General features: G+C 41.4%; 2 protein-coding genes across 2 annotated transcripts in view; both read right to left on the bottom strand.

Annotated features, from left to right (window-relative positions):
* LOC127361872 (arf-GAP with Rho-GAP domain, ANK repeat and PH domain-containing protein 1) overlaps positions 1-1,390 on the bottom strand; it is a 50,079-nt gene extending 48,689 nt beyond the window's left edge. Inside the window, exon 1 of the mRNA XM_051396924.1 lies at positions 1,258-1,390. The gene's annotated coding sequence lies outside the window, so the exon portion shown is untranslated. The remainder of the gene's footprint in view (positions 1-1,257) is intronic.
* A 3,227-nt stretch (positions 1,391-4,617) lies between these two features.
* Positions 4,618-20,568, bottom strand: stard10 (StAR-related lipid transfer (START) domain containing 10). Its single transcript, XM_051396941.1, has 6 exons — positions 19,604-20,568; positions 11,049-11,196; positions 10,802-10,905; positions 7,230-7,347; positions 6,602-6,654; positions 4,618-5,783 (listed from the first exon to the last, which is right to left on the bottom strand). The coding sequence occupies exons 1-6, from the start codon at positions 19,760-19,762 to the stop codon at positions 5,577-5,579; spliced, it is 789 nt and encodes a 262-aa protein (XP_051252901.1). The 5' UTR covers positions 19,763-20,568; the 3' UTR covers positions 4,618-5,576.
* Positions 20,569-22,843: the final 2,275 nt, after the last annotated feature.

Genomic DNA, 22,843 nt, shown 5'->3' on the forward strand with positions numbered 1-22,843 from the left:
GTATTTGTGGTATGTGGTTTGATAGCTATTTCTGCCAACTGGATCACATTTAGTGTTGCTCTTCGAAGTGACGCAGCTTTTTCAAAATGCACATAGGTTGTTTCATCCTTGCTTTAAACGCCTTAACATGAGGACTGCACAGGGAAAGTCCTACGTCCTGCTTAAGTTTTCCTCTTATACCGCAAAGCTTTTCAACTGTGGGACAGAAAAACATCTATTTAACCACAACAGACATAATGTTCATGGTTCAAGAGCTCTGCTTCTGTGAAAACCCTGAACTTTCCAACAAATTCATGTATTGACTAACGTTACATATAAGGGTCTACTGAGCAAGCCAGTCATGCAAAATGTCTATTTTAAGGCTTTTAGAACCACATGCAAAACAAAAAGTCTTCCTCTACGACTGTACTTGACACAGAGTGGGCTTCACAAACATCACAGTTTCCACTTAGCTTAATAAGTTATCTGATAGCATACGCTACTCAAACAGTTTCAGTATTGATCACACCTTATCACCTCTAAGCATGAAATCACACATGCAGGAGCCCTGCCTTAAAAGCAACACACAAAAAGCAGAAATAAGCGTCTAAAAAACAACCATCACAAGTACTGTAGCTGTCGGCTGTGGTGGTGTGAAAGGGTCCTACCTTCAAAAGCCCTGCACTTTGTCTGATACCGACTGGCCTGGACGACCACCTGTCACAAGTCCACCTGCTAGCACACTAAAATATATGATAGGCTCTTTTCCGACAGGCGAGCACCAATTACTCTATCTGCGAGTTTAGTTTAAAAACGCCAATTTAATAGTCAATTCATCCAGTTTAAAGCCAGATTAGGAATAACGAATTCCACTGGGGATAAACAGCCCCGTCGCACGCAGCCTATTTCCTCTGTGGCGGCTCAGAAAAACAACCGTCCAACAAGTTAACACTAACCAATTATTGGTCGATAATTATTTCCCCCTCTTCATTAATGGATAAGCTGTTAAAACCAGAGCCTGATTCACCAGATGACTGACTATGACTATAAACTGAGTGTGTTATTGTAGTTAACGTTAACTAACGGTTTTGTTTTGTTTTTTCACCGCAGGTCTAACGGTCAGCGCGTGAATGTAACCTAGACAACAGTGTTCAGTTGAAACCTCCACCCCGGCGTTTGTGTGGATTTATGTTGTTAACTTTACTCTCATCAGCTGCTCTGGTGGGGGGGGAAAGTTTCTCTCGGAAGAAAAGTTTTGAATTCTTGTCCTTCACTTACCCTTTTCAAGTCTTCCCAAGTGTTCAACTCACTGAAGTACGCTGCCGTTTGGTTTTTGAGGTAAAAATTAGTGGCCACGACTGCGACGCCGAATAGCGGATAACATTTTTCACACGGACGAAAAGCAGCAGCAGCGACAGACAGCCAGGGTTAAGTTAACGGACACGGAGCGTGACAGTTCGGACTGTACCTTTCAAAATAAATACACGCTTATATACGTTCAGTATGTAGCCTTTTATTTTGAAGGCTATTATCGCTATGCGTTTCCGGTAATTCGCTTGCTAGTTGTGGTTAACTTGATAGCGAAATTGCAAAAACTTCCGTGCGGCCGTCATGTGACCACTGAAAAACCATGGACAGCCCAGTCTGTTTTCATGCAAATGCCCTTTAACTAGATATTATCCCACTTACTAAGCACTGAGAAGAATTACAGCTCACACGAGGCTGTATTTGTAACGAATACACACATATTGCTAGTCCATCTATTACAAAATATTAAAAGTACTGTCACATAAATAATAATAATAGCCTACAGAAAATGAAAATGTCATTATTTACTCACTATTGACAATGATACACACACAACATGACAAAATACACACAGTGTATATAAGACACACTAGTTTTCCTTCCTTGATTCCTTGGAGAGGAATAGTGTTAACTATTTTAAATAACAAATAGACAAAGAAAGGAAATAAATACAAAAAGGGTTGGGGTTTTTTTTTTGGAGGGGGGGTGTGAAATTATTTACATACTTTTAATCACAAAATCAAAACAAAAAAGTGTAAAAGTATATAAGTCAAATGAGAAGAAGCTATTTAATTGCATAGCTTCCAGTCCAGTCCATGAGCCCACCTGGTGGTATAAACAGGTATAATCTTGGAAACTATCTAGTCACCAACGTGACTGTGACTAGAAAAAATTCTGAGCAGATATATATATTTTTATGGAGGTGGCAGTGATGTGGCATTCAGATCAGCAGCTATTGACTCAGACAAGCGGCTGAGTTGTTAGTTGTAAGCTCCCATAGGAACCAGAAGAGGGCAACCACTCACCATCAAGATACCGAGCCTGCAGAAGGGAGAGGACATTTTTAAAAAGAATCATGATTAAAAAAAAGAAGCACCAAGTAATAAATGGAAACCAGCATTTACAGCAGAAAGAGAATGTTGCATCTAAATAGACCCTAAATTATTAAAGATGGTTCCTTTGATTGCAGTTTCACAGTGAAGAGAGTCAGCGAGATGAAAGCGACTGAGAGAGAGGGAGGCTGGCATGCAATAAAAGTAATACGCTGCCCCAAATTGGAATCCATCACAGCCACACCATGTATCATGATGTACCAGGAGACTCCAAACATAAAACATTTATGAACTAAATATATCCCACTTGCGAGTCTACATGAATATAAAAGGTCACATTTGTCACTATGCTTTGTAAAACCTTCACTGATCATCGTGTTGTTTAGAAAGCTGAAGGGGAAATATGCCTATTATTTCGCCCCCTGTGTGTTTAACATAGAGAATGTGATTCAGTCCTGTTCCCTCATGTCACAGTCAGAGGCCCTGTTGCCCCAAAGAGTCAGTGAGTAAAAGGGTAATATTTTAGCGTTCAGGAGCCTGGATGAACAATACACTGACTCTGTGACAAGTCAGTGACTTGGCAGTGTGTTACTCATTTCACTTCCGACCTGGGATAAAGATCAGGGGGCTGTGTCAGAAAGATTAACTTGGGGAAAGGAGATGGAAGGAGGAGAGGAGATGAAAGGTGACAGATGGAGGAAACAGGTGGTAAAAGGTGAGAAGTGGCAGAGAAAGAACGAGGAGTAAAAGTTGAGGGCGAATGAGAGGGAGGTGAAAAGAGCAGAAACAGGAAAGCAAATAAAGCTGAAGGCTGTAGAGGAGGCGAAATGGGAATACATGAAGGAGAACAAATGGTTTAGAGGGAGACGAGGAGAATAGGAGGGGAGGAAAAGTACTGAAGAAAAGAGGAGGATCAATGGAGAAGAGAGGCCTGGATGAGAAGTGGATGAAAGGATGGATGAGAGAAGGGAAGAGAAAACGGAGAAGAGGAGAAATCGAGGAAAGGACGAGGAGCAGATGATAAAGGGACAGAAACAGAGTAGGGGAGAGAACACAAGAGATGCAGGGAAGAGGGAGTAGGAGAGGAGAAGGAGGAGGAGGTGGGGCGGTGATGAGTCATCCCCAGGATCTCAGCCCTGGTGGGCCGGGTTGCTGTGGGGGTGGCAGTGTGACACATATGCAGAAACACACACACAGGGAAGCCGGCCGTCATGCTGCTTATATGTCTCCTCCTGCTGTGGAGGCGGGTGGAAGACAATATAGGGATGCCACTGGGACACACAGTTCACACACACACTTGTGCACAAGCAGCCCTTTTCCTCCTCCGACACACACACACACACACACACACACACACACACACACACACACACACACATAATGATGATGATGGCTGAACGAGAGGCCTCATTAAGACTCTGAGAATGGATGGATCGTTTTATACGAGGACAGCTGTAGGAAAGAAAAAAAAAAGGGCTGGAGCCGCAATACACCTCATGCCTTTTTTGCATCTCTCGCATACTCTTTGCTTCATCATTAATATTTCATTAGGTGGTTCCTATGCAGAGGCGGATGTCGTAAAAAGGGAACCGTCAGAGAGGATGACATGCAAAAAACCAAACATTTGAAGGCATTACGTTACATATAGAGTACAATGCTATGTTCCTCTTACAGAAATGCATAAAAAAATGTTCAATGCCGCCTCTAGAAATACTTAAAGCCATGTTAGTGTGAGTTTATGTTATGCAATTAACCCACCACAGGGAGACAGAAATTGTACATGTGGTGCATTTCCAGTATACATGCTCTTTAGTCTAATTCTACATAGGGAGGAAGGGGTGGACACCTTGCAATAAGTCCCTTGCTCTGTGACAAGCAAGCTCTCATCTCTCAATGTCTCTCATTGGTGCTGAGTCGATCTCAGAGTTGCCATGCCAACAGATTGGGGGATTCCTAATTCTGATCTAGGCCACTGCGCACACTTTCCAACCAGTGAAAAACTGTTTACCAATAGGTTGAATATCATGGTGTTTCCCTCTTCTAATCATGGCAGCACCATTTTATAACAAATGGTTTTGTGTATCTGTGTGCCACTAAAAGAATGTGTGAATGACAGCAGATCAACCAGTTAATCAGGTCAGCGACTCTTTATACCTCATTTAGTGTCAGCACAACCATGCAAACCTGCAGGCAGCATCAGCCATCAACCCGAGCAAAGGCGTTGACACATGTAAAAATACACACACACACACAGATAAAAAAAGACTCAGATCGCCAGTGGAATTTGAAAACCTTAGTAGGAATCTGTATTTAATTTTTTAAACTCTACATACATTCATACATCTCTCAAATAGAGGAGCAAGACAGTACGTGTGAGTGTGAAATATGTGGGTATGTATGTAAGTAAGTAAGTGTGTGTGTGTCTGTGTGTGTGTGTGTGTGTGTGTGTGTGTGTGTGTGTGTGTGTGTGTGTGTGAGAGGGTTGCAGGTTGGGATGGGGGTTCCAGCTGCCTTCTGCACACCTGCGCATTTATCATGTGCTTACAAAATGCGATGGAGTCATAATGATTGACAGGGAGACAACAATGGGAAGAAAAACACAAACTGAGTTTGTGAGTGCTTACATGTAGTTTAAATGAAGGTGTGTATGTACTCACTGTATACACAATCATTGGGGGTTGCACAGAGTGGTCCTCCCATTAGATTAGATAGAAATAACTTGCAGGTAAAAGAGGATAGTGTAGTTCTGAAATCTGTTGTTCATATTTTGATATGTCAGATTATTTGGTAAGACTGTACCAGTAAATCTTACTGAAAATATATTTTGCTATGACAATCTGCATAGGATGAATATCAGTTTACTGACTTGTAAAAATACGTATTTTCGCTTCCCCTTATAAGTGGGTGGGTGTGTATCTGTGAGTGCATCTATGTTTCATGTCCGTGTATGTATGTGTTCATACATTATGTATGCAAGTAGATGGAGTTGACCAAGTATGAGTCTGTGTGCATGAATGCTTACATACATGGGCCTGTTGGTATGCCTGCACATGCAATTGCATGTACAGTATGTATGCAAGTATGTGCGTGCATGTATATACACACACATATTTACATGCAGAATCACATATACATACCGGCACGTGTAATTGTGGATGTGGATCAGGCATGCATGTAAGACTGCATTACTGTTTGTGTGTGTATGAATACATGATTGTGTCTGTGTATGTTTTTGTGTCAGTCGCTGTCTTCTCTCTCCTGGGTCTCAGCCAGGGAGCTCTCATCAATATTCTCCAGGCTCTCAGCATGCTGGATGCTGAGCTCAGAGAGAGGGATGCTGGGTAATGTAGTCTGTTCGGGGTAGAGCCAGGGCTTGAAGCCAGGGTTGTGTCTCTTCTTCCAGTCTGAATACTTCAAACAGGCTTTTATGATCTTCTTCATTGCCTAAAAAGAACAAAATAGATAACACATAATAATGACGCAAAGTAAGAAACGAGAACTGTATCTTTATTCATCATCAAAAAAACTTCCGTTATATACTCAGGGATCCTGTGCAGAACTACAAAAGTCAGATCATCAAGTACCTTCATACAGTTTTCATAGTACCAGAACATCCAAGTGTGTTTAATTCAAATAGAACTTAGGTTTAATTTAGGAATATTGATTTAAAATGTTAAATCAAATGGTAATATTTCTATGTATATGTGAACTGTATTTTAAGTTTTAAATGAATCCTGATTTATTTATTTATTTAATCTGCAAAACCCAGACAGGAATTCTTGTGTTTACTGTGTTGAAATCATCAGTGTGGTTATTGTCAGGAGGATTTGTGCATCTCACTGAGCTGCTATTTTCTGACTATCATCAAGGGATTCTTCCATCCCAGGGTGCTCTCTTTGCCCTATTTCAACAATTACACACTCTCTCACACACACACACACACACACACACACACACACACACACACACACACACACACACACACACACACACACACACACACACACACACACACACACACACACACACACACACACACACACACACACACACACACACACACACACAGACAAACAAATACATAAACAGTATGTTTCTGGAATGCGTAGAGGAGATTATAAGTCATGCATGCATATAAGGTCTGCACAGTCCTCATCTTGACAAACACTGTGCTGCTCGTAACCTCAAAGTGCCTGTAGATTAACACGTCGACAACCACATGACACACTCACGGAATCTTTGTAAATTTGCAAATTACTTACACGAGGAGCGAGGAGGTGTGAAGACCTGTTGACAACCCACTTGGGTAATGAACCTGTAAAGAGAGACAGTGCACAGAGGACAATGAAGAAAAGTGCGATGATGACAGAGAATGAAAGCGAGAGAAAAAGAGTAGAAGGAGGATGAGGAAGAAGGGATTTAAAATTTGCTTTATTACATGTCATGTCATCCAGGATCAAAATGAAGCTTTGTAACTGTAAAGTGCAACTCACTGCAACTGATGCCTCTCTCTCTTTCTCACACACACACACACACACAGAGAGAGAGAGAGAGAGAGAAAGGGAGACAGAGCTAGAGAGAGAGGCGGCAGAGTGAAACAGACTGTCCTTCATATGGTTACTATGGCGATTCCTTTTGACATAAAGGCAGGGCAATGAATCATTTATTAGAAGAGCATGCGTCGAACACCTGGGTTGAGTGTGTGAGTTTGTGTGTCTGTGTGTGTGTGTGTATACCGGTGTGCTTCGGCCTTCTTTTGTATATGTACTTCTATTTATGAACTGAAAGGTTGTCCTTGTGTGTTGTTTCTGTTGATTGTCTGTGTGTGTGTGTGTGTGTGTGTGTGTGTGTGTGTGTGTGTGTGTGTGTGTGTGTGTGTGTATTAGTTACCTCGTGGATCTACCTGGGCCATGTATGTGAGGATACAACGGTTGGGTCCCTGGCACTGGATCATGTAGCCAGTCTGAATAGACACAGCTCGCACCATGTCCTTTTTAGGAGGATATTTCTGTAGGAAAACAGTCACACACACACACACACACACACACACACACACACACACACACACACACACACACACACACACACACACACACACACACACACACACACACACACACACACACACACACACACACACTTATATACAGATTCTTATTCAAATTAACACTGTCCTCATTCAGTGCATGTATCAGGACAAGGCATCCCGTTCCTCCAGATTTCTTTTATTATCACGTATGTGACTTCATGACATGGACGAATGCAAAAAATACACACATGCACAAGCAGAGAGACTCAAAAATGACTGCAAAAAAACCCCAAAATGTTGTCTTTAGCTCTCTGTGACCATCTATCAAATGGCTGACATAAGTTGTGCATGGTATGCACCAGGGTATTTTTCTGTGTTGTGTTTTTCTGCTGCCAGTCAAGCTGATATTCTGCTCCACAGTCATCTTTCTGATGCAAATCCAGTCCACTCTGTGACTAACACAGCAGTAAAGGCCAGCTCCAGCATACTATTCCACTGCTGGCTCCTTTGACTATATATCCAAATATTATTATTCATGATGATGAAGTACTGGTTAGCCTGTGCTAACTGGGACAGGCACACTGCGGAGCACTTAAGAAGCACACTAAGCAGCAGTCGGCTTAAGAACCTTTATCAGGGGAGAAGTTCAGATAACAGCTTTTGTCTTTTCTTTTTGACTCATATTTTGGTGCCTGCACCTCTCTACTATTAGGTTACACTGTAGGAATGTCAGCATGTTTTGTGCAGTACAATGAAAACCTTTGTGAATCATTACATTGGCAGGCCTCTGGGAAATCAAGGACAACATCACAATGTTCTGAGCTACTGTAGAAAAGGAAAAGTTTAAGCATTAGCCACCAATGAGGTGTCTCTCTAGAGTTTCGACCCATTCACCATACCAGGAAACTTCTTATCTTATGATATCTTAAAACTTGGGTAACTGATGATCAATCAATCAATCAATCAATCAGTCAATCAACAGACATTTACTTAACTTTGTGTAGGCTGTGTAGGCAAAACAAACTATTATAAGGCATCACTTTGCACTCTGGTAACTTGGAAAGGATATTTGTTATTTTTGACATTTTATATATCTAATGATTAATCAACAAGATAAGAGTCTACAGCCATAGCAGCTCTGTGAGGCTATACTTAGACACAGCCTCACTCTGAGCTAAAGCTCCTCTCCTGTGGAATCAGCTTCCAGTTGTGGTTCGGGAGGCAGACACCCTCACCACATTCAAGAGTAGGCTTAAGACATTCCTCTTTGATAAAGCTTATAGTTAGGGCTGGATCAGGTGAGTCCTGAACCATCCCTTAGTTATGCTGCTATAGGCCTAGACTATCGGGGGATTTCCCATGGTGCACTGAGCTCCTCCCTTCCTCTCTCTTTCTGCACTCATTCATGTCCCTTTAATGCATGTTACTAACTTCACTTCTTCCCCGGAGTTCTTGTGCTTTCTCGTCTCGCAGGTTCTTATCGATCCTGGTGGAGCCTCCTGCCATGGTCCTGCTAGATTGCCATTGCCAATACTCTCTCTCTCTCTCTCCCCCCAACTGGTCGAGACAGACGACCACCCACCTAGAGCCGAAGGATCTGTCCTAGGTTTCTGCCTTTTAACAGGCACTTTTTCCTTGCCCTTGTCGCCAAGTGCTTGCTCATGGTGGAACTGTTGGGTCTCTGTAAATAATGTTTTTTGAATTTGAAATTTGAATTTGAAATTTTTATTTGGTCATAAACCATAATTGGACCCTATGGCAACCCTGAATGTCTGTTTCATCCATATTAATAGTTTATTTCAGTCTAGTCCAAAGTGATGGACCAACTGACCCTGGAGTAAGGCAACCATTATGGCTTAAAACGTACTTAATAGATGAACTGATAGAGTAGTCATTAGTAGTCATTAGCTGTAGCCCTAATATAAATATATAGACCTCTCTTGCAAGTCCAAGTGAGACTCGATAACAATCTGCTCAATGGCAATTGCTGTGGAGCAATCAACAGTTACTACAGGTCAGTGGAAGATGGATCTCAAAGACTGATTGCTGAAAACTTTTCCAAATGTATGACTGAAAAAGCAGTTTTTAGTAATTATGTAAAAGAGCGCAGATGAACGTGGTGTCAAATGCAGTTGCCTGTAGACCCCAGACAGACTCCTAGCAGTGGGCACATGAACTCAGCACTCTATTAAATATCCCCTTAAGCTACACTCCACAAGTCAAGCTCTCAAATTCTACTGACTAACAAGAGTGACCTTGGCTTATCTCAATAACACACACACACACACACACACACACACACACACACACACACACACACACACACACACACACACACACACACACACACACACACACACACTATTATGTTCGTAACCACTTATTGATGCAGGAATGCGGAAGGCGAGGCGGAAGTCAACAGCTAACAGTCACATGAGAGGTCTTATCCTTTTGTAAACATTATATTAGTGAGCGAAACTGAGAATGAGAAAAATTAGGGAAAAAGACAAGAGAGGAAAAGAGATGAGGGGAAACACGAAAGACAAAAGAGAAAGAAAATGAGACTTAAGACGAGAGGAGACAGGCAGACAGGAAGGCAGCTCGAGAGAGATACAGCTGACTGACAAAACCTTTGATAACTGATTTATCAAATAAGTCATTTTCTAGTACATATTCCAGATTCACTGCTTTCTTTGTCTTATGTGATAGTAAACTAAATATCGTTTTACTGTTAGTTAGACAAAACATGGTGTTTATAACATCATGAAAGCAATTTTACTTTTTACTATTTTAAAACCAGTTTATAAACCAGGTAATGAAATAACTGAGAGATCAGTTGTTGTAGTGTTGAGTGAGGTGATGAGTATAAGCTTTCACAAGAGATAGTCCTCTTCTTCCAGTTGGACAAGAAACACAGAAATATAGCCAAACTAAAGGCTAAGGATTGGGCCTGATTCCAAACTGAAAGTCACTCACACAGTCTTTAATCAGTCTGTTTGTTTTATTGGCCGTTGGCATTTTTCCTTTAAAGCATGACTGGAAGCCAAACGGAAAAAAAAAAAACGTATTCAACTGAATCTATCTGCTATCCTACACTTAAACCCAAGATTACACTCCAGGAAAGCATATTTTTTTGAAAAGGAACTCTCCCACACAACACACACACACACACACACACACACACCACACACACACACACACACACACACACACACACACACACACACACTTCAAGATTCCTCCTCACACAACATGACGCCCTTAAGCTCGCTAAACTGGATCAACGTTCATTGCGGCTCAGCCAATGTGCGCTCATTTAAAAACAGGGCATTTGTTTCACAATGCACCTTTGAACACACATGGAGTTATAAGAGGGGTGGATAAGGCCTAAGCTGAGCATATGTAAGCCCCCCGTTTTTGTGGCTATACTCACGGCATGTTTGACAGAGTAGTTCATGATGATGTAATCTTTCCCTATTGGCAGCCAAGAGCGAAGTGTGATGACATCGCGGTTCCGAAGAGGTTTTGGACACCTCCCTGTTAAACAAACAAAATAAATCTTTACAGATCAATGTGCAATTCATTGGGTGTCTCTGCTTCCCTTCACAAACTATATTATTGTCAAATGAATGCAGACGCTTTTTGGAAATAGCACGTTTACATGCGAGTGTGCAACATACATGAGTAGTAACCGACATCGGCGTTGACCGTAAGTTTCCCGATGTCGAAGGTCTCAATGACGTTTGTGTCCCATTTCCTTCTGTATTCAATGTCATGGAGAACGTCGTACATGGTTTCAGCTGACACGTCCTTACACACCATCTGACACTGAGAAAGAGAGACAGACAGAAAGAAAAACAGTGCTCATTTTTAGGCAATAAAGAAAATGTACACAGAGTTAACATAAGTGTTTCATACACTAAGTCAGATTTATAGATCATAACTTGTGCTATTTCACTGATGATTAGAATGTGACTGATATGTTACGTGGCAAGTAGCTCTCAGCAATGTCAACTAGAATGGGTTGGCAATGTATATGTTAAATTATTTAACATGTTTATTATATTCTATTAGGGTATTTTCCTATCTTTATTCAAGAGTGTGTAGCAAAACTATTTACAAATGTGAGTGGAAAGTTATGTAACTGTCAATCTGTGTGTCTGTATTTAGATTTGTAAATGTGGAAAAGAATCTGTAACTATGTACAGGAATTTGCAAATGTGTGTTCAGAATCTGTGTGAGTAATCAGATTTGCAAATGTATTGAGATTTGTAGATGTGTAGACAAATCTGTAAATGTGTATATAGATCTGAAAATGTGTACACAAATCTGTGTGTTGCGATTTGTGTGTGTGAGGAGAAATGTTTTTGTTACAGATCTGTGTACACATTTATAAATTTGTCCACACATTTTCAGATCTATACACGCATTTACAGGTTTGTCTGCACATTTACAACTCTGATTACTCATACACAGATACTGAACACATATTTGCCGATGCCTGTACACACTCACAAATTTCAGAACATATTTACAGATTATTTTACACACTGTGATTGTGAACACACGGCTTAAGATACAATGACACAACTCTCCACTCACATTTGTAAATAGTTTTTTGCTGCATGCTCTCAAATAAAGGCAGGAAAATAATAACCCACATAACATTCTTTAATAAAGTTATTTGTTCAAGAAAGCAGCCTTCCGAGTGCCTTTGTATAGTCATATAATTGCGGAATTGTTGGACAGACCACACACAAAAGATCCACTCTCATTCCCTCTAAAATCGGTATCTCACTTAAAACTCCCACATTGATCGGCTTCTACTGATCATGCAAAACCATCGCAACATGCAAAACATTTCAGAGCTATATCCAATGCAAGCTATGAAGCAGGAAAATCCATTAGCTTGTAATGAAGCACAGCAAAGTACTGTGTCATTGTTGAGGAAGAGTTGAGTTTGTTGGTGTTCATGCCGACAAAAGGTGGGTGTGAAACTAAAACAAACCCTGTCGAACACATCAAAGACGAGCACAAAATTAAACATCCATACTTAATCTGATATGCAAACAGAACAAATAAATGAAGAGGGTGTGTGTTAATATAACTGTTGAGAGATCCTGTACACACACACACAAATATGGCAACTGATGATTATTATTATTATTATTATTACATCTTCTTTAATTTGAACAGGGACAGTGCACAATAAAACATTAACCCTGTATATAACAAAGAGAGATATATTGCACTGGGTTTTTGAAAATTGTTATTTTCCACCCGTAGTCCCTGGGAGACATTAGATGGTGAGAGAAAGCAGAGAAAGAGATGTGTGTGTGTGTGTGTGTGTGAGTGTGTGTGTGCGTGCATGAGTGTGTGAGTGCGTGTGTGTGACAGAGAGAGAAAGAGAAAAAAAGAAGAGCATCAAGAGACAGGCCACTGACCACAGATGATTCATTACTAGACATGAGCTGTTATATGGAAAAAAACAGCTAGTAAAAGACAGACAGATAGACGAAATCATAGTCTGTCTCCACAGGTCCCCTGCTGTTTGGACAAACGCATGAAAGATATACACATTTTTAAGATGAGATTGACTCTATTCATGCTGCAACCCAGATTCATTAAAACATTATTCAAAAAGTAATGTAGGTCAAAATACGCAAGGAAGCATTTTGGATCCTAAAATCTACTTAGAGATTTAAGCTAAATTATAGTCATAACATCGAAGGGGAATTAAGTGCGTCTACATTCATACTTGTTGATTTGGATGTTTGGTGTAGGTGTGTCACAGCTTATTAATGAACCCATCCTGCCTATCAGGTTTTGCAGTAGATGACACTGTACATGCACCCAGTGTAAAGACAGGTCTGCAGCCCTGGAGTAAACCTGTTACTACAGTTACAATTGTCAGGGGGAATTAGTCTTAATAACAACAACAAAGAAGGACACAGCAATGGAGGACACGTGACATAAAGAGACACCATGAACAAGTGAGACACCAAGAGGGACAGAGAGAAAAACAGAGCCGGAGACGAAGAATAAATGAGAAAGAAATGGAGCGAGAGTAGTTGCCTGTCCCAGATGGTTTTAGTTCCCATTACAAACCGTCCCAGAGGGTTTAAAGCTCAGTCTGCACTATCTTCTTCCCCTTGTTCCCTGAAGGCTTAATTTAAGAAGATGATCACCAACTTCACTCTACATTTGGCTGTACAGCTGTTAAAACGGGAGGACTCCTCTCAGCCTATAATAATAATAGCTGGTGAAACAGTCTGCACACACCATAGGTGTAACAGCACAACACTTGCACTTGTCATTTAAAGACATTCATTCATTCATTCATTCATTCATTCATTCAATCATTCATTCACTCATATAAAGATTAATAAATGATTCTGCAGATCCACAAGTAACATAGTATGACTAAGAGTCATGGGTGTCCATGCTAGTAGCTCTGTGAAGCTGTATTTAGGCACAGTACGGCTAACATGCTCGGACAATACTTACATGCTGCTGTTTAGCAGGTATAAGGGTTGCCATCTTTGTTTAGCATCTTAGCATGCTAACATTTGCTAATTGATGGTGGACCGACCAACCAACAGATGACATTGCCATCCCTAGAGACTACAGCAGATATCTATTAACACACACGCACGCACGCACACACACAAATTTCAAATCAAATACTAATTCTGGATAAAAGGATCATTAAGAGCATTTTCTTTACTTCTTTGGAGCTGGAAGTTTCACTGAGGAGGAAATAACAGATGATGCAGGGAAATAATGACAAAGGGGAGGAAAAGTGGGTAGGTAAAAGTGAGGATGGAGAACTCACAAAAAAAAATCACCATTTCAGAAAAACTTTTCCAGGCAAAGACCCAAATTTGGTTTATTGTCCGGGGACCAGATACCATTATAACTCTCAGTGTCCCATTTTGGCTTCCAACCCACTTGTTAAATGTTATTTTACTACCTTTGAATCCAAATTAAACACATACAACATTGTCCCCGTGTGAACTGTATGTGAGAGCCATGCTCACTTGTTGCTACACCACTGCTGTTTAAATAAATGTTATTTATATAGCCCTAGACATAGCCACAACAACACAGGGCTTCACAACCAGTCACATTGTATAGCACAGGAAGGTGAAAATGCTCAATTGAAATGACAACCCTCAAACACAAAACTCTCACTGAGAACAAGGCAGTGAAGAACGGGTGCAGAGAGCAAGACATGAATGTGACATCAGAGTTAGCTGGTCTATCATTATCTTAATTAAGGACATCCTAGTAGCTAATTTATGCTTCTGTTTAAGAGGTAGACTGATACATCATTTGGGGGGAAATGTCCTGTTAGACTCTAATTATTCATACTAAGGTATCAGATGAGTAGGTCAATTGGGCAGCAATCAAGAGTGCGAGTTATGTCTGAAAGATTCAAAGATCCCAAATAAATCAAGGCACATATTTGATATCTGGAAGATACTAAAGATCTCTGGTTTTCAGACTATGGTATGTGTACCACTGGTATCACATGAGCTGCCTCTAGTGGTATGCAAATAAAAATACATATGAGATAGTTGAAATGTAATTTAAAATATATGTTTTGTAATATTTTGTTTCAAAATCAGCCTGCTACGTAGTCACATTCATGAACTTGCATCCACGACTAGTTACGAGCTCAATACGAGCTAAACTGTGATGGCAGTAAGCAGAGGTAAAATGAGTGGGACTCTGCAATCTGTCTAAACTAATGCAATGCCAGCCGAATAAAGACAATAGTTAAAACCTTTACAAATATTCTGTTAGATAATCAATTATCTAACTCTTCCATAGGAACTATCCATACTGGAACTAGAACAACATACACAGTAGGATGGGCTTTTTAAAAAAAAATAAAGTGTACATTGACTGTGCCAAAGCCCTGTTTGTTGATGTGCATCAGAAGAAAAAACAGATACTGCAAATGTCTACAAAAGGCCACCATTGGCAAATAATGACAGTACACCAGTATCAGTAAGGCCTTATACTTGATATCTGTGTGTGTGTCTGTGTGTGTGTGTGTGTGTGTGTGTGTGTGTGTGTGTGTGTGTGTGTGTGTGTGTGTGTGTGTGTGTGCGTGTGTGTGTGTGTGTAGACAGATTGGCTGAGGACCTGTAGGTCAGAAAAGACCAGAGAGAATAATGGATGTGTTGTATCCATGGGCAAACTGAAACAGGAGTAGGAGGAAGAAGGAAAACCAAATGAAAAGACGAAAGAAGAGAACTCTAGGAAGGGAAAGACATCCAGTACAGGATGAAGACATACAGCCAGCTAAGTACACGTGTGCGTAATTCTATTACGCTCTAATACAGTGAAGTCAACAGATGAAGCAAGGAGACGCAGATAGAGAGAAGTGGGTGACAGAGAGTTCATAAAGATAAAACAGAGACAGAGGGAGACAAAAGGCGGACAAGTAGTTACACAAACAATAGGGGTGTGTGTGTGTGTGTGTGTGTGTGTGTGTGTGTGTGTGTGTGTGTGTGTGTGTGTGTGTGTGTGTGTGTGTGTGGGTGGAGCCTTTTCTTCATGCCTGGTCCAAGTCCAAACCATGCCCACTGCCCACGCACAATACCCAACTCTGACCGGCGCACATCCAACCCACTTCTCCCTTATTCCCTGTCTCACCCACTCTCGTTCTCTCACTGCCACTCTCTTCCTTCCCTCCCTCTGTCCCACCAACCTGTCAGCTCTCATTTGCTCCTGTGGGTGCTGATACATGATTGCGGAAGACAATTAGGAAATAAATAAAGAAAGAAAATAGAGGGTGAATGTATGATTCAGAGTCGGGCTTCCCTGTGTGTCAGCGGGGGTGAAGACAAACCCAGGAGTCTCCAGTATATATACGTGTGTGTGTGTGTGTGTGTGTGTGTGTGTGTGTGTGTGTGTGTGTGTGTGTGTGTGTGTGTGTGTGTGTGTGAGCTGTCTGACAGTTTGTCAAAACTATTAAAAGTAAACAAAATCACCTACACACTAACACACACCCACACATTGTTCATTGTGTGTGTGTGGAGTCAGGAGCTGACAAATGATATCATGATGATGATGATGAGGATGATAAGGGTGGTTAGTGTGAGTGATTACAGCTGCGATTACACCGTGATATAAAAGTCATTATTGATGAATATGGCAGCCGCAAAGATTACGATAATAATGAGACTGATGATAATTGGACCGCTAATGATAATGATGATTGCCAGTCTGTTCTTTCTCTGTCACTTCTTCTTTACTGCTTTTAATGCTGTAGTAAAGAGGGGAAAATCATACAGGAAGAGAGGAAGAGCATGTTAAGTCACACAACACTCACATTAATCATTCGACATGCATCAGCAAAGATGCATGCTTTTATTTTGTCTATAAATAGAAGAGCTGTATCTGTGGCATCGCTGAATGCTCCTTCCCTTCCCTCACACACACACACGCACACGCACACGCACACACACACACCTATGAGCATGATACACACATACCACTACCATATTTACATACAGCTACAATTAATGTAATAATTTTGTGTAGATTTGAAACGACACATAGATAATGATGTACCATGCAAAATCAAGCTCCTGTAACGGTCATATTTACATAAAGATAAAGTTTCAGTTGTATATATAAGCCTCACCCACTCAAAATGTGTGTGTCTGTGTGTGTGTCCACTTTCTACATCTCTCTGTTTGCAGAGCTGTCGTAAGGAAACACACCTGTCCTGCATGAAAAAGCATGAACAAGCAGAACCTTATCCTCTGTGCGCACACACACAGACACACACACCCACACACAAACACACTTTATTCCCTTGCTGATGCAGACATGACACACCTCTCAGCACACACACGACATAGTCTGAGGAATCACACAGGAAAATACAATCCTGATTGGCCTGTTAACCACGCTACACACACAGTAACTGCCTCACAGGTACAAAGATAGATAGAGGGGGCTGGGAAAAGTCCTCTGCTGTTGTGAGCCCCTACACACACACACACACACACACACACACACACCCACGCGCACACACACCCATGCGCACACACACCCATGCGCACACACACCCATGCGCACACACACACACACACACACACACACACACACACACACACCCCCTATTTAACAAGTAAACACCTGGTGGCTGGCTGACGCTCCTCAGATCCGGATACACCAGCAGGAAAGTACACACACATTTACACAGAGGAGAATGTGTTGAATTCCCATCTCTATCTATGGGAATAACGTATAAGTGGCAGTAAGCAGATATTTATGTCAGGTCAGATCAGTAAGTACTGTAAAGGTTGAAAATGTGAAAGGAAACCTTCCCAAAACTGTCAGCTGTGAAGCCAAATCTGTCTTAAAGTGAAAGTGACAACACTGCAAGAGGTTTTGAGCCAGTTAAGCACTAAATTGCCAGTCAGTCAGGTTTGAAGCTGTAGTGGAGACTGTAGGTGAACTGGCAAAGTGAACTGCAAGTATAATGGTGATATAATGTTTTATATATAAATCTATAGTATAGAGTAGTAGCAGTGGTTAGGATGAAAATCTTTCACCATTTATTCAAGAAGTTATATGTGACCTCTAACCTATAACTGTGTGAATGTACTATGAGTAGGTATTTATATACATTTGATATATTAATAGGCAACCTGAGCCAGTCAATGGTAAGACAGATCACCTGACCTACCAAACTGCATCACTCACTATCTCAATGATGTTGTTCACCATATAAAAGCAGAACTGAAGGTCGTATTAAACTTTCACTTTGCGTCTTAACATGTGTGCAAACTCAAACTGCTCCTTTAATCACGTTTTCCTCTTTCGAGAGACAATATGTTTTTGCCACAAATGTGCTGTGAAGGCCGAGTCTGAATGTATTTTTTCCTCTGGGCCTTTGTCCCCAGAACGCTAACAAAGCATTATTAATGACTGTGGTCAAACATAATGCGTTAGCTTGTACGCAGCAGTTTTTCCATGGCTTAAAATGACATCGCTGTCCTCATGACGCCTCCACACCGACTCCCAAGACAAACATTCCCGTTTGACACAAGCTGCCACGACTGCTATTTGACTAGATAACAAAGTTTGCCGATCAAGTACTTTCACATGCCTGTCACATTATTACCTTACCCAAACAATGATCAGGAACTACATTTGTTTTCCACCTAATGCACCATGTGTTCTGTTCACTGAAGCAGTTCTAGACCTGGTTAATCATTTAGTTAATTAAAGTAATTACAAATGACAAGTTATCAAAATAATGTCTTTCACCTGCATGCTTTGTCACTAAACCCAAAGATACACAAATTTGAGAAGCTGTAACCACTGAATAAAAGACTGACACTCACACACATCGATTCATTTGACCTATCAGCTAATTGACTATTCATTTCAGCCCAAGTCAGTTCTATTGTCTGTTGTACTAGTTCAGTGTGTGCTTTTGTTCACTTCCCCATGTGTTAAATTAATGCAAAACCAACTCCAAAGCAGTCAACTAAAGTATGCTGACGCATTATACGCAGCACTAACTCATATGCTTTAGGGTAGAGAGTTGAAAAAATAGTTTCACTGACAAAAGGAATATGGTGTCCCCTGTGAATTAAAACTGCCTCCTGAGGCTGACTCCTCCTCTCACTTCTCTTCAGTACAGGGAATTTCTTACAGTTACAGGCATAAATTCACAACCTCACCGCAATACACATTTATAAATAGAGGAGTGAATCTCACACTGGATGTGTCACTAAACAGTTATCTACTGCAGGCTTTACAGCTGCAATGTTATCATCATACTGGGGCTATTTTTTGTTTATGTGCTTGCAGAGGGGACAACATGCAGGATGCTGTGTCATCTAAATGCATTTTCTTTGAAATGTAACAGGCTGTAAGTGGGTTGCAGAAGCCCCTGCAACTACCATGCAGCAAAGCCAGTGGTTAAAGCAAGTCAGCAGTTTAAATCATATGGGAATTTAGATTCACTGCCAACTGTATTATACAGTAAAACAGGGTCTCCTTTCTCCTCTCTTTCCCTTTGTGTTGCAAATTACTGTTGGCTCACTACTTTCTATTATTCCTGTAAAGCTTTGTTATGTGCCAAGTACTTCATAGGATGCGAGGCACTTTTTGTTGTAGGTCTTTTATTTGGAATTAGTTTGAATTAAGTTTGAATTAAATTTAACATACTCTAGGATGGGGGGTTAAACAGTCTTACCTTAATCTTGTGGACGGACTTTCCCTCCTCCAGACTCTGGCTCCACACTGTGATGCCCTCTTTGTTGTAGTTCATACTCCAGCCCTCCTCGCACAGACACTCCGCCTTGAAGCTGGCAAATGCCCGGTCGTCCGGGATGGTCACAGTCTGTCCAGACATGGTTACCGGTGTAGGGGAAGGGGGGGAGAGAGAGGAGAGGAGAGGAGAGGGGGTATAAGAGACTCCTGGTGGGCCCGCAGGAGGCACGATGAGCCGGTGAACAAATGAAGGGAGAGCCGAGAGCCAGTCACTCTTGTCCTCCTCCTGTGCTGTGGGGATATAACTTGTCTAATTCAATTTCCTCCTTGCAAGAAGCTTTTGTAGGGCTGCACCGCGTCTTGTGATGATCAGTGTGCGTGTGGATGTGTGCGCGTACAGGGAGGTTACAACAGCCGCAATCCAGCCCCAGCACAAACTAATCTGAGGTGTTTGATCAGCCACAGCCTCGCACAGGTGAGAGCACGCAATATATATATATAAATATATATATATATGTATGTAGGCAAAGAAGTGTCCAAAAATGAGATGGACGAATCAAATGTCACCGTGGTTGAATAAGTTTTAGCCCGGGTCCTCCTCAGAAACAGCCGCTCATCAGACAAGCCATATGTTTCTGTGTTCCTGCTTGTCACTCTGCTTTCTCTCTCTCTCTCTCTCTCTCTCTCTCTCTCTCTCTCTCTCTCTCTCTTCCTCTCTTCCTCTATGTCTACCTCTGTGTCTGTCTTCACCTCAGCCTGTATCTCTCGCTCTTTCTCTTTCAGTCTCTCAGTTCTCAGGTCTTCTTCCGTGGGCTTAAATGAATTCGCAGCAGCTCTCCATCGCTGCGTCGCTGCTGTGGCAGGTGGTGGAGGGGATGCGGTCCGTGAGAAATAAGAGGAAGAGGAGGAGGAGGTGGATGGGAGGAGGAATCAGGCTACTCGGCTGAACAGGCAGGCGACGCAGCGGCTGCTACAGTGGAAACGCCTCCCTGTGCTGCCTTTAGGGGCTCCTCGTAAGGCAGAGCTGGGAGACGAGCTCTGCCTTAAGGACGTTTTTTTCCTTGAACTTTTCCCCCTTCATCTTGCTTGAGCTGGAAAGTTATAGCCGAATGAAAACTTGCGATAAATAGTGCTATGTGTGCCTGTTGTAATTACTTCATACTGCAGTGCTTCACGTTGTTGTCGATTGTTGCTTTATGAAACATTTTTAAAGGGTCTCACTGGAGTTTTTAACCACTAGCAGAAATCTAATTTCTTGCAAACAGAGAACAGATAACACTTTAGCCAATTAACCTTAATCAGAAACAGGTGGTAACATTAGCATTATTGACATGTTTGCTTTGGTATACATCGAGTACAGCTTTAATTTATGTTATTGGTCACATAGAATTGATAGAATTTGAGTGGATGACATTTTGGGAACATAATATGTTGATATTTTGTTATTGGGAGCACAATAATTTTGGTTGCACCGACAGTAATGTAATAGTGGTGCATGAAATCTGTCCATTGAATGTTATACAACTAACTGTAGATAAAAACACCCAACAACTGAAGGCGTAGCACAAACCTTTGGAAGCAATTCAGATCTGTTTTGAAATGTCAGCAACTGGCTCCCATTTGGTACATTTATTTATGTCAAACGTGGCCTGCCAGTTTACAGGTAGCTGTGGAAGGAGAAGAGACCTACATTGTGTGGTGTAAAACTTTAAACTCTATTTTCAAGCACTCCTTTATGAAGGATTCAACATGTAAGAAGCTGCATACGGTGGCAGCTTAAAAACATGCAGGTAACTCCTGTATGGTCACTCTGTTTGTGGATCGTTTTCATATTCCTGACAGTATTTGAACGCAACCCGCGCTATCACACCACACACGCGCACCTTTTGTAAACTAGTTAGTTCACGGAGCATCGGGAGCGCGCCTGGCTCCTGTAGGCTGACGTGTAAAGTATTTTTTGTCATGCTTCCTTATGCACTGTCCACTGCTTCAGTTGTCATTTACAACGAGGTATAAAGTCGCTACTACTGAGGACAATAAACGTCCTATGAATGTCCCATAATGCAATATTTTGTGCCACCGTGTATCTGTTAGATTCTGCTTCCCTGTCTATGCCTCATGTCTCCATCTATTTTCACTCAGTCTGTCCTGTCATTTTCTGTTTCATCACTCTCCCTCCTTTCATCTTGGAGTGTGTAAGCCCATTATCGGCCTCCTTCACTCAGTTTGATCTGTGGGTGTTCTCACGACATCCTGAGGCCCAAATAATAGGAGGTGCACCTTTCGTTTTCTTCTTCGTATTGCATATTTGTGTAAAGATATAAAACACAAATAGGCTGTACACGTTTTTTTCGTTGCTAAAATGTTTAATTCTGTGGTGGTTGACAGGTACTTTAGTGCAGCCAACGTGCTTAGTCTACCACTTTGATCCACAGCCACTTACTGTCTAATCTACAGTGGATGCATGTACACCCATCACAGAATAACTTTATCTGTGATCCCTTCCTGCAAACATGGACTTTACTCACTTGCTTTGCACAGGAGCAATGCAGCTTTTTGGATATTAAAAACTAAATTTAAATAAAAGTTTACTGACCTCTGACCTCCTGAAACAGGCGAGTGAGGTCAGACTTTGCTCATAAGGAACTACTGGACTATTGCATCACATTGTCAATATCACAACATAAAATGTGCCAAATAACAACTAGTTATTCCCAAACTAGTGGGCATCAGGGGGATAAATGTTAAGGGAAACTAGAATTAAGCAGCATTTTGACGTGATAAATACGAGTGTAATAAGATAATGAACTGCTGCATTACATTGCAATGACTGCTAGAACAGAGACATAAGTATTAGTCATTAGCTCCACCTGTGATTCCCCTGTTGTGAAATAAGGACAAGGACACAAATATCAGCCATTACATAATCTCATTGTTGTTGAGATCAATAATGAGTTTTTAAAGATGTGTTAGAAACAGATATGAGCCTAAACATATCGGCAGGTTAGTGTTTGCTGGGGAGAATTAACGTACTGTCAGGTGTCTACAATAGCGAATCCATTGGGGTGCAACAAGTAGCTGACCTGGTAGAGCTGGCGCCCCGTGTGCCAAGGCTGAGCCTGACTCAACTCTGACCTGTGGCCCTTTGCTGCGTGTCATCCCCTAGCCATCAATTAAATCCACAAAAACCCCGACAAACAAACCCTGACTGACAGCCCTGCAG

Source organism: Dicentrarchus labrax, unplaced genomic scaffold (genome assembly GCF_905237075.1).
Source record: "Dicentrarchus labrax unplaced genomic scaffold, dlabrax2021, whole genome shotgun sequence".
Taxonomy (NCBI): Eukaryota; Metazoa; Chordata; class Actinopteri; family Moronidae; genus Dicentrarchus; species Dicentrarchus labrax.

Bases quoted from the DNA above. Each gene is read 5' to 3' on its own strand.
- stard10 (XM_051396941.1), bottom strand. From the start codon at position 19,762: ATGTCTGGACAGACTGTGACCATCCCGGACGACCGGGCATTTGCCAGC. The intron at 11,197-19,603 runs GTAAGACTGTTT...TCTCTTTCTCAG, and splicing joins AGTCCGTCCACAAGATTAAG to TGTCAGATGGTGTGTAAGGA. The intron at 7,348-10,801 runs GTGAGTATAGCC...GTTTTCCTACAG, and splicing joins ACTACTCTGTCAAACATGCC to AAATATCCTCCTAAAAAGGA.